The 13,633-nt window shown below is 32.5% G+C and overlaps 1 protein-coding gene across 1 annotated transcript; it reads left to right on the top strand.

Moving 5' to 3' along the window:
• Positions 1–30: 30 nt before the first annotated feature.
• LOC136274602 (uncharacterized) lies at positions 31–11,015 on the top strand. Its single transcript, XM_066081835.1, has 8 exons — positions 31–160; positions 929–1,001; positions 3,728–3,795; positions 4,191–4,251; positions 7,599–9,047; positions 9,278–9,465; positions 9,983–10,029; positions 10,900–11,015. Exons 1-5 carry the CDS (start codon positions 71–73, stop codon positions 9,026–9,028), a joined length of 1,722 nt encoding a protein of 573 aa, XP_065937907.1. The 5' UTR covers positions 31–70; the 3' UTR covers positions 9,029–9,047; positions 9,278–9,465; positions 9,983–10,029; positions 10,900–11,015.
• Positions 11,016–13,633: the final 2,618 nt, after the last annotated feature.

Genomic DNA, 13,633 nt, shown 5'->3' with positions numbered 1-13,633 from the left:
AGCCACATTCATCATATTTGGGACTTGATTTGAAATCAAATCTTTCAGACCAACTCCAAAAAGGAAACCAATGGCTAAGTTAGTCTACAACCTGATGTCAGAGAGAGACATCAAGAAAAAGCTGAAAGAGGTGGAACTGTCAACAGCTGGGGACAAGAAGGTACGGTAGATGAAGATGTAGGTAGAATGAATTACAAATGGAAAGAGTTTCAGGGACGAGTCATGATACTTTTATCACAGTCGGTGACAGTGTGAACGTCTTGCACAATAAACGTGCAGAAAATTATTAAAGGAGATCCTTTTTAAATTTTATTTTTGTATACAAACTTACTGTTTTGAAAAGAAAAAAAACCATATTTGATTTAGCTCTTAAAATGACCCCCAAAAAAGAGATAATAAGTCAAGAAATCTTTTTCAGAAAGTATTTTTTGATTTTGATTTTAAAATCTTATCAAACTTCTCTTACCACTGTATTTACATTTGAATTTAAAATGGATTTAACATTTATCAAATTCTAAATCTGTTGTATATACATGTATAACACATTTTATACACATACTGTACATTCCCTATTTTAGACAAGTACTTTATTCTGTGGTTCAATCATTTTGAATCTAACGGCAAGAATATAAAATCACTATCACCAAATTTTTATTTAAGTTTCATTTACTAATTTACATTTTTCTGAAGAATAAAAGACAGATTATAAAATGTGCAAGATGTTCTCCTTGCCATTTTATGTAGATATTAACTCCTTGCGTTTAATCGGGAATCTACAGTACTTGCATGACTTTGCAGAATTGCATTTTAAAGAGATTGATGTTTTATTTTTGATGTCAAGAACAAACATCATTATTATAGTAGTTTGTATATATACAAGATATGCAGAGACTAGGAAGCATGGGAATAATTTGGTGTTAATTTGCAGACTCTGGTCAGAAGACATCATGATTTTGTGATGCTGTACAATTCTGAATGTGATGCACTGAAGCCCAAGTCAGGTATGTTTAATTGTTTATATTATGCATGTACCAGACAGTATACACATATTTGTATTACCGGTAATTAGCTTCTCAGTGACAGTGTGTGCTTCAATCAGAAAAGACTATGTCTAGCCTCTTGAAGTGAAAGAAGTGCCCGGGACCTCTCAACTGAACCAAAATAAAAAGAAAGTTGAATGATATGGGTCATTCTCAAAAAAGGTGGATTTTTTCAAGTACCATTTGTTTAAAAACAAAGTACTTACAACCAGATTGAATTGATCATATTTTGTACTGGACATATCATGTTGTTTGTTTGCTAAAATATGCCAACAGTACATCAAATGAAAATATATAAAAATGTGATATTTATAACCACATGAAAAGAAAACAGTCTTTGGTGTAACGCATAAGAAATATTCATAAATTTCATTAAATCTTATTGTTCATGCATTTAATTTGGTTTTAAAGTTAAATTTTCTGAAATTTTTTTTGAACGTGATCCTAAAACAAGAATTCAATCATGTGTTTTCCTTAAATTTTCATATTTGGTTTGTGAATGAGAAATATGCATCTATCTCATGACATTGTATTGCACACTGAAAACTTCTTTTCCATTTAATGCCTGGTTTTTTTTTGAATAGACACTTATAAGTGACATGAAAAATAATCTTAAGTGAAAAAAACTCAATATTTTTTTGTAAATCTTTGAAAATGAAAACAAAATAAGGGATGTTACACTAAGGACAATCATTGTTAGTCCAAATGTTATACCAAGGACAATCTTTATTTAAACACGAAAATATCAGATTTCAAAATAGAGACAACTGAATGTTTTCATAGCTAAAACTTATGAATGCATATATTTAACAGTAATTATTATCAATGTGTATAATAGTGCCCCTAAAGTCAAATTATTTACACAATTTAGTTCCAATATGTTTCACAAAGGACACTTACGCTACACCATGGACTTTGCCTGTTATAAGAATCTAAGTTTTAATATTTTAATTTGTTTTAACAGATTGAATGTATTTTAAATGAATTCAAAATTACCAAATGCACATTTCAGCAGATATATTATACATGTAACTGTTATTCTCTACAAGTTCAGGCTTAAAATTTAATTTAGGTTTGTTATACAAAAGACACAACATGTTACACCATGGACACCATTCTATCTAGTTGATGAATAATTTTAGAATTTTATTATACTACTGTTTGAAAACATTGCATAATCTGTCATAAAATGTATTTATACAATACTAGTTTTATTAATTTTTCTATCAGAAATACATGCATGGGAATTGAAATACTCTTTTCTGTAACATTAAAAGTCCTTGGTAACACATTTTGTTTAAAGTCAGATAATATTTTTTAGGGAAAATTTGGCTTAATCTATAAGTCCGATATCAAATTCAATATTAATTATACTTGAATTGATAAGTTCGATTTGATTTGACAATACTTAAATTTTTAAAAATGAATATTTTGGGTCATATGTCCTTGGTGTTAATTGTATGTGTCTTTGGAGTAACAAAATATTGCATGATTGAGAAATAATCTAGTTCTACAGCAAACAGATGCATCGACATTATATATCAGCACAAACTAACTAATGCGATTAATTGTAATATATTTATTTATTAATTTCATCATATCTTTCCCCCAAAAATAAATTATGTTAATTATAGTCTCTGGGATAACAATGATGGTCTATGGTGTAACTTTTTGTTTTTGTTACACGAAGGACTGTTACACCAAGGACATATTTATGAATTAACCTGTCTCTGCTAAATAATTACTGCTCCCTCAGAGTAAATGAGCATGTTATCTGCTTCAACAACACATAGCAATAGTTTGTCTGTTTTCCAGAGTGTCTAAATATTTCTTTTTCCTAGTATTTCCTGTTAGCCCGAAGACAATATAAAAAGTTACACATTCATTTCTACTTATCAGGAAAAAATAGAGTAAATTTCATTATCAGCTATTTTTTCTTCTATCATTGTTTATAGCTATACGCTGGGAATAAGGAGGCATCATTTATCTTTCATATTACTAAGAATGACAACTCTTACACACCAATATTTTGTTTCGTTACACCATGGACATAAAAAAGGTAACAGACAAACTTTATCTCGCTGAAAAATATTGTTCATATATTTTCTTCGTCTTTTTGCTCGAGAGAGGTATTTTTCATATCGTTCATCCCTTGACCCTATTTTTTTTAATAAGAAAGGGTCATACTACCTTTACAAAACCTATTTAAAGTCGCAAACTCTGAGTTGTAACAGTCAAATAGTGTATAAAAATCAACTTATAAACTTTCTAAATTTTTAAGATTTTGTTAGAAATAACTGTTTATATACCAATATGTATGCTGCCTAATATATATCCAAAGGTAGCACAAAAGTGAAACTTGGCAAAATTCAAGGATTATACTTTCTAGTGCCCTGTAACAACCCAATACCACCTTTTTTGAGAATGACTTATATGCCAAATTTTCTTAACACCAAGTTTAAGTATTTGTTGTATTAAGACCTCGTGTTTGTTACAAAATATAAAAAAGTGTATGTACCAGTAATCTAAACTAACATCGACTGTGAATTTATTTTAATGGTAAAATATTTTAAACCCAAAAAATTATTTGATGAGCAAAAACAATTCAAAATCTTGGTTCATTTCTGCACCACATGTTACTGTCTACTTTTAGAGTAAGTGATCCACATTTCCACTTTTATTTGTAGTGCAGGAGATAGTGAAAGAAGTGGAGAAAACGGAGAACATTAGAAACAGGAGCAGGACAGACCACAGTGTAAGGAAGCGTGGATACACCAGACTCCTTAAAACAGTCCATGTTTACTCTTTTGTTATTCAGTGTATCATATTTTACATTAGATTATGAACTGCTTTATGCTAGCTTAGTAAAAGTATATGTTCATATTTAAAATATTCTTTGGTATATTTTTCATTACATGCTTATTTTGATCAAGAGTTTTCTTTTACCCATCTTTTTTATTCAAAGAAAATACATATACATGTGATATGTGTACGTTCAATGTTGCTTCATTATGAGAAAGAAGCAAGCAGCTGCATTTTGATTAGAGACATACAAAAACATATGCATCTAATTTAACCATGTGTGAGTACCAGTGAGTAGGTTTTTAGGATAAAACCATTTGTATTAATGGAACTTGCATTTATTTTCAGAGGCTTCTTATCGAGAAAAATAGTTCATCTGCCACTATAGAAAAGGCCCAGAAGATTTACAGTAAGTATTCTAAAAAATATCTAGGGATAAAATGATTGCTACTTTTATTTATACTCGGTATATATCAGATTTTTAGCTCACCGAGACGAAGTCAGGGGGAGCTTATGCTATACCCTCGGCGTCGGCGTCGGCGTCCGGACCTGGTTAAAGTTTTTGTTGCAGGTCCTGTATCTAAGCTATTTCTTGTCCTATCTTCACCAAACTTGCATGGATGATGCATCTGGACCTACTTATGGACTTGAAAGACTTGGATGCTGAATCTGAGTCCTAAATTTCAGATGCTGGAGGAGGCTAAGGTTGTTGGACCAGTTTAAAGTTTTTGTTGCAGGTGCCCTTTGATAGCAATATCTAAGTTACTGCTGGTCCGTACTTCACCAAACTTGCATGGATGGTGTGTCTTATAATACTGATGCACCAGGCAGGCTTGGCTGCTGAATCTGAGCTATAGGTTACAGATGCTGAAGGAGGTGAAGGTTTTTAGAGCTGGTTAAAGTTTTTGTTGCAGGTGCCCTCTTATGATTATATCTTAGTTACTACTTGTCCTAACTTCACCAGACTTCCATGGATGGTGCGTCTTATGATACTGATGCACCAGACAGGCTTGAATGCTGAAACTGAGCCATAGGTTTCGGATGCTGAAGGAGGTTAAGGTTTTTAGAGCTGGTTAAAGTTTTTGTTGCAGGTGCCCTCTGATGATTATATCTTAGTTATTTCTTGTCCTAGCTTCACTAGACTTCCATGGATGGTGCGTCTTATGATACTGATGCACCTGACAGGCTTGAATGCTGATTCTGAGCTATAGGTTTCAGATGCTGGATATGGTTAAGTTTTTTGGGACAGGTCACATGTTTAATAGATAATAGTACTATTTCAAACTTGCATAATTGATTAAACTGTAATATGAATGAATCACAGAGGAAGCTTCAGTTGCAGAGCTTGATCTCCATTATCAAGGATGCTAAAAAATATATCTTAGTTATTACAGGTCCTAACTTCACCAAACTTGAATGGATGGTGTGTTTTATGATACAGATGCACCTGACAGGCATGGATGTTGAATCTGAGCCATAGGTTGCGGATGCTGGAGCAGGTTAAGGTTTTAATTGCTAGTGCCCTCTGATGATGATATCTTAATAATTACTGGTCTGAACTTCACCAAACTTGCATGGAGATGTGTCTTATGTATACTGATGCACCTGACAGGCTTGAATGCTGAATCTGAGCCATAGGTTTCGGATGCTGGATGAGGTTTATTTTTTTTGGAACAGGTCACATGTTTTATAGATGATAGCTTGCACAGTTCATTAAACTATATTATAAATGAAACGCAGAGGTTGCTTCAGATGCAGAGCCTGATCTCCATTATCAAGGATGCTAAAGAAATATCCTACCTCACTCAAACCTGCTCGATAGATAGATGTGTTTGTTAATAAATGATATAACATGATTCCTATGATATAGAATTGTATAGTATGAAACAATATTGTTTAATATGATACAATATAATATAATATGTTATAATATAAAAAGTTATATGATACGATATGATATTATATCAATTTTTTTGATATTTTATGTTATGATATTGTATCATTATATCGTAATGTATAGTATTGTATATTATGATACAATATTGTATTATATTATATTGTATTATATAATTAATTTATTATTTTATCACATGTTACTATTACATAAGATATTGCAAAGTATAATATTGTATCCTATGATACAATATTGTATATTCTATAATATTGTATCATACGATATTGTATTATATGATATTATTTTCTGTAATATGGAATTATATCACATGAAATTGTATAATATGATACTGTAATATTTTATAATATTGTATCATACGATATTGTATAAAATGATATTGGTTTATAATATGATATATTATCACATCACATGAAATTGTATTGTAACAGTATGATTTTGTAAAATATATTATTGTATCATATGATACAATATGTATAATATGATATTGTATTATACAAATATTGAATGGGGTTGAGGACAACATTGATTATATTAGCCCCCGAGGGACGAAATATTGCCCGACGCGAAGCGGAGGGCAATATTTTCGTCCCTAGGGGGCTAATATAATCAATGTTGTCCGAAAACACAGTCAACATTTGTTTTGTTATATGAAGAAACAAACCAAAATTAAGAAAGTAATTGAAAACAGATCGCCGTAATTTTCTCGGCTCAACAAAGAATTCACGAATTCAATTCTGTGCAAAGTTCATTTCCAAAATATCCTCAGCACGAAACCGCTGATATTCCGCCGACCGAAAGAATTAATATACAGATGTTCTACCTGATTTTACTTCACAGTAATTCGCAAATCCTCATATCCGTTATGATAGCAAACCGTCGCATTGCGCGTCCGTTGTTTACTTGCCTTGAGTTGACTGACTGTTTATTATGACGTCACCTTGTTTTGGAGTCGCGAAGAGTTATTTACGTCATCGTTTACGAATCAACTAATCAGAGGCGATTATTTGAAAAAGAGGGAATGTTCTCTAGATATTATTCCTAGCCGGTCAATATAAAAAAAATATTGACCGGTCAATATTTTTCGGACGAGCTTATATTACAATTATTGACTATTCGTCTATATAGAGTTATATAGTGAGAATATACTACTGAATATAACAATATAAAATATTTTACTTTATCACATAATATTGTATCATTTGATATGATACAATGTTGTATCAAATTATATTGTATCATATGATACAATATCATATTATGTATAAAAAAAGATACAGTATAATCATACAATATCATACTATATTATACAATATAATATCATATGTTTCAATGTAATGATGTTTTATGTAATATGATATTGTAATATAATACTATATTGTTTTATATATTATGTTATTGTATTATGTGATAAAATACAATAACGTATAACACAATACAATGTCATATTATATGTTACAATATCATATCTCATCATTGTTTATTATGGTATTTTATTGTATTTTATGATATATGTTGTAAATATGATAGGATGCAATATTTAATTTTATATTATTGTATTGATTAACATATGAACATATGATTATCATACAATTTTTTAACAGATGAAATATGATATTGTGTCAAAACAGAATCCATGAATATCCAAGATCATAAAGTATGATTTTCATTTAATATGATAAAGGTGGTCTCATAAAGGTGAACTCTCATAAGGGTGATGTCTCGTCTCGGTGAGCTTTGTAATCTGTGATTACCTATGTTTTAAAGATTGCTGTTTGTAGGGTCACTTCAGCTAAAGTAATTTAACCATGTTATGATTTCAGTGTTTTTGGTTATGATTTCAGTGAAAAAACACAAGTCCCATTTCTCTGACTTGATAGCCGAGACAAAGAAGAGAATGAGAGAACACAGAATGAAACAGAAGTCATCAGAAGGAAATCCTGGCCCAGAGAGTGAGACAGAGACTTCAGTGACTGAGGCCAGTGACACGGGGACAGTGGGGACACAGAGCGAATCTGAGGGGGAGGGGAGGAGGATGTCCAGTAGGAACAGGAAGAGGGCAGGGATGGGACAGTGTGATGAGGAAGAGATGTTGTCAGGGAAACAGGATATTATTGAGAAGTCCTCCCAAAGCGAGACTGAGGGTGGGACGCGGAGGAAGTCAAGCCGAATGAGAGGGAAAGTCATCAGGGAGGAAGACATGGAAACGGAGAACTCAGGTGGAGATGGAAGTGAATTGGAGGTTGTTTCGGTGCAGAGTGAGACTGAAAGTGAAAGGAGGGTGTCGGTTAGGCATCAAGGGAAGAACATGTCAAATCAATGGAAGATTGGGGGAAGTTGTGTGGAGGTTGAGAATGAAAGTAGGATGAAGAAATCTAGAAATTCAAAGGGAGTGAAAAAAGAGGTAGCAGAAGTAGATGAAGATTCTGACCCAGTTTCTCAGATTGAAACCGATGGAAAATCAAGGCAGAGGTCAGTGAGAAACAAAAGCAAAATTGAAAGTAGCAAAGCTAATGAAAATGAAAGCACTGAAGATACGGAACAAAATAATCAAAGAAGAACTAGAAACAGAAACACTTCTGTGAGTGCAATGACTAAATCTACAAATGAAGCAAAAAAGCTAAGTGGGCAGGAAAGAAAACAGGATAGAAATATGGGCAATGAACTAAAAGAAAATAGACATCAAAACCATACGCCTAAAAGGAGTACACAGAATAAAAAGCCAGATCCAAATTCATCTAGAGGCAAGAAAGCTTACACTGAGATAGATACAGGGGATTCTTCTGAAGAAAAAGTGACTGAAATGGAGGTGGAATTGGATTTTCAAGAACAGGATGAAGGCTCTGCAGGAAAAAATGAACCTGATTTGTTGGACATGGTGGATAAAGCTGACATCTGGTCGACTCTTCCAGGAAAAAATGGACATTCTAAATCCAAGTCATATAAGAATGAGGGAACTTTCAAAAGGAAAAAGAATTTAAAGCGTAGTCAGAATATCGATATTGAAGATGAAATGGTGGATAAACAAAATGGTATTAATGAGGAGGATGAAGAAGTAGAACTTGAACCAAGTACTTGGTTAGAAGATAAAGAGAAAGAGACGATGAAAGATGACAATATGATGGAGAGTTCTAATGGAGAAAAACAGATCTCCATTAAAGACCTGTCAGACAAAAGTGTTGGTATTGTTGCTGATGAATCTGGTTATGTATCATTGCAAACAACACCAAAGTCAAAATCAAAGACTTCTGATGAACAAAATGAGGCTGGATAATCTGAAAATCCAGAGAAAGGTAGACGTTTAATCTAGTATAATATCAGTTATATGCTCTACATGATTTAGAACAAATGAGTAAATTTATCAGTTATAGGGTCAAATAGAGAGAGAGAGAGAGAGAGAGAGAGAGAGAGAGAGAGAGAGAGAGAGAGATTATCATCATTATGGTCATATTTTTATTTGCATTAAGTGTCCATATTTATTAAGATAATATCTTTATTATGACATGTATTTCATGTTTGGTAGATGACAGTCTCCATATAGACGAGACACCAGTGAAGGAGTATGATGTGGATAACATTTCCACCTTGTGGTCGGCCTTATGTGGAGCAGTGGATGTCTCCACAGCGAGGACCCGCCATCTCTCCACCAAGAGTGACAAGTCCAACTGTAGTGATCTGTCTGCGATCTTCTCTCCCATCAAAGATCTTAAGGTGAGTTCTATTACTGGTAACTAGAATTGCACTGGTACATATACAGTATATATGTGTAGCATATTTATTGTATATACATGTATTTTAATTGATTTTTTCAAATATTGTTTATAACATAATTTTTTAAATAAATAGTTTTTGCTTCTTTTAAAAATTTGATAACTAAAGAATATTGATTTATAATTTTGTATTAAACTATGATTATGTATTTTTAACTTTCTTGTTGCCAAAAAAAGCCCCCAAACTATTACATGCTATAATGTATTATCATTTTTTTAAAATTGTGAAAATTTATTATGTCAAAGTGTCATGATTTATCGATAGAAAAACAATGAACTTGAGATATTAATTTTCCATTTATATAGATAAACATTTTAGGACTCTATAAAAGGTTTTAAACCTTTAGGATCAACATATCTTTGACCCTTTTGGCATGGTTTTAGATTCCTGTAGTGTTTCTTCAGTCAGATTTTTAATTGCATAAAATTTTATATCTTTTGTTCTTACCTCCACTTAGAATATAGAAGGCGATGATAAGAAAACTGAAAGAGTTCCAGTTAAAAGGTTTGTATTTTTTTCTTTTCAATGTTTCAGTATATGTACTTGACAGGAATTCAAAATATTAAATACACATATCCTGTGTTTACAAAAATGGTACTGATATTAATTTTAAATTAGCTATCATCATATTTAGCATCTTTTGCACTGCTTTTGACAGCTTGGATTATGATTTCTTTAAAAAAAAATTTCATAGAAGCTTGGCTTAAAATGCACTTATTTTTAAAACAAGCTGATTTAGATGCCTGAGTGAAGAAAAGTTTTTTTTTTAATTTTGAATGCAAGAACTTCCATACACTAACAGTAGTTGGTTGATATTTATAACAAATTGATTTTAATTTGTAATATACCTTCCAAGGAGATAGAATATTGTTTTTAAATTTACCGTTATACTGTATACAGGGAAATATTCTTCTCCGTTTAATTTTCGCCCCTCTCGCCCTCGTTGTCGGGGCGATTTAAAGACTGGGCGAATTCTATGTTACAAATAATATTTTGGAAGTTAATTCGGAATAACACAAAATGGCTGACCTCTGGTAAAAACGACATTTCGTTCTATTAAACGACGGTAATGTCATTAAACTAGCTCCAAAGCCGAGTGGATAAAGTGTTAGGCTTGTGAACTGTACATCCGAGTTCGAATCCCACATGGGCTTTTTGTTGTTACTTACTAACTTGAGTTTTTTTTAGATATTCATTTTTTTATCTCAAAACTGCTGTTTTTGCTTATTTGACACATGTACAGTTTATTTATCATGATATCTTTCATAATCAAATAATATACTGTTAATTTGAATGACTTTTTCAAGGTGTGTTATTCTACCTTAACCTAGGAGTTAGGTTGAATGATTATGATTTTTTGTCTTTCTTGGATAGAGAGATTTCTGGTGACTTTGAAAACAGGAAGAGGAAACGACTAAGTGAACCAGAGTCCAGGAAACGCAGACGGAGGTGATGGCTGCTTTCCTTTAGAAAGCTGTTTCAAGTACAGGACATTATGTGAACTTTCATATGTTCTATTCTCCTTACTTTATCTCACAGTAACATATATTTAATATATTTTGACTGGACCAGGTGTTTTTGTATATTTAATTTTTATTTTGTAAAAGGTTATAAATCATTGTGACATGTGAATACTTTTCAATTTGTAGTTGTCATTTAATGTGAAAATCTAATAAAACACATGTAACAATAGAACACTAAGAACTCTATTTATACATGCAGTATTATTTTATCACAAAAATCTTATGCAATGAAAATATTGATAATTATAAATTGGTACTCTGTACATCTCAGGTATTGGGAAACTCTGGGTTGATATTGTTTTTTTAAAATCTAACTTGAAAATTTAGATACAATATATGTTGACTTTACCAATAGGAAATGGGGCGTCATTTTCTGTTTTATAAGGAAGCATTGCTTTAAATTTATCAAATGCAATATCTTGGACATTTAGTTATTAAAATAGAAAATCATATAAAACAAATAAAAACTCAACTTACTCAACAATCATGTATTAAATTAAGTATTTAATATGTAATATAATGAATGAGGAAATGATGACTGCATTTTAATTACCTGTTCATACATGTATCTTAAGTTAAAAAAATTGCCAAAATAATGAAAATGGTTTCTGCTTTATCTTTTTCAGTCACCAATTCATGGTCAGTCTTAGATATCTTATTTTCTTTACATTGCCTTTATTATATTCTGACACAAACAGATAGTCATTGTTGTCCTCACTTAAACCAGTAGGATACTCCAGATCACATTTATCAATGTAACGGAGAAACTGTCCATTCTGATCCAGAATGTGGATACAATGGTTGTCCCTGTCTGCTGTCAGGATATGACTCTGACTGTCTGTTGTGATACCCCAGGGTTTAAATGGTTTGTTCTTGGTAGTTGAGGGATGACCAGTGTATCTCCATCTGCGTTTCCCGTCCTGATTAACCACCACTACTGCACCAGCCCCATAGTCAGCCACACAGATGTCATTGTTTCTGTTCTCTGTGATGTATTTAATCTTACTATTTCCTGAGTACAGAGATTTACCTTTATCATCAAATTGAATGGTTTGTTTCTCTGTAGAACCCGAATACCGGACAACTTTGGATTGAGTTCCATTATTACTGTGCATGGTGACCAGGAGATCACCAGTAGAGGTGACACACAGGTTATCGGGCACCCATCCCTGTAATCTGATCAACTCTTCTATCTGTGCATTCTTTACTTTATTCACTGTTCTTGTTAACCAATCAGAGTACAGTAGATCCCCATCACTGTTAATAACGTCATTGGGCTCTTGTCCTGATTTTGTCCCGATTGTTTGGAGAAGTGAACCATTGATGTTAAAGCATTTGATATCATTGGTCTCTCCATACGTCCATACACTGTCTTCGTCTAGACAGGTAACACCGAGTAGTTGTTCATACCCAGTCTGTATTATGGCAACAAGCTCTGGCTCATCCAGTAGTTCTCTGACTGAAGTGTTGGGTTGGTTTAGTGACAAGACATTTTCTTCTGTTGCAGTAGATAATGGGGTAATCTGTCCAAACAAACTATACAGCTTCTCCCTGTCTATCGGTTTTTGAATGAATGTTGGCAGTTTTACTTGAAGCTTGGGTGGAAGTTTGCTAAATTCTCTGATCTTTGAGTTGTATTCAATGGTAGAAGCTACTGCAGTAGATTTCTCGATTTCGTATAAGGCAAGTAATGTTTGTTTTATCAGCGACTGTATCTGTTTGATTTCATCCAAATGTTTCTGTAAAATCTCTGTGTTTCACTTTAATCTCATTAATTTCAGTTTTCATTTTGTTGATGACGATGTCAATTTCTCTGTGCCATTGCTCTCCTTGTTTGGAAATTTCCGTTGTAAGTTTCTCATATCCCCCGTCAAGACTAGCAAGCTGATTTTCCAAATCGAGTTCAATTTCTTTATATTTAGGAGAAATAAGATTGTCTAATTCCTCTGTGTCTCTTTCGATATAGTTTTTCTTTGTCTTGTAAACCTCTGTTAAATCTACAAATATATGTCCCCTGTGTTGTTCAGAGGCAGTACAAGAAGAACAAACAAATAGGTTGTTGCAATTCTTGCATAGCAAATCGCAATTTTTTTGTGGATGTGTCCTACATTTTGAATAAACGAGGGTTAATCTTCGTTTCTGGAATGGGACTATTTTATGTTTGTCATATTCATCTAATATATGATCTAGTATACAGGGTTTGCAGAGGTTGACATGACAAAAGTCACAGTAGCTGTGTACTATGGCGGTCTCACAAAGGTCACATCGGTGTACATCCTGGGCACTAGAATGAGGGTCCATAATTTGTCTACAAATTAAAATGAAAAAATCAAAGTAAATGTTTGTCACTGATCAAGAAAAAAAACCACGAAAAATATTATAGATCTAACTTACATGAAATTCTTTCTGAAAATACATGTAGTACTACTATTATGTAAATATATTTACATCTACCGAGTATGATTCCCTCTATTCCTAACGGAAACTTATAGTTACTGAAATCAACACGCACAGTTTATCGATTGGTCGAAACCTACAGCGTTTTAAGAAAGATCACGGACTGCACGAAAAAAATCATAATGATG

Source organism: Magallana gigas, chromosome 4 (genome assembly GCF_963853765.1).
Source record: "Magallana gigas chromosome 4, xbMagGiga1.1, whole genome shotgun sequence".
Lineage (NCBI taxonomy): Eukaryota > Metazoa > Mollusca > Bivalvia > Ostreida > Ostreidae > Magallana > Magallana gigas.
Note: the sequence above shows the minus strand (reverse complement) of the source record. Positions and strands in the feature narration are given on the sequence as shown.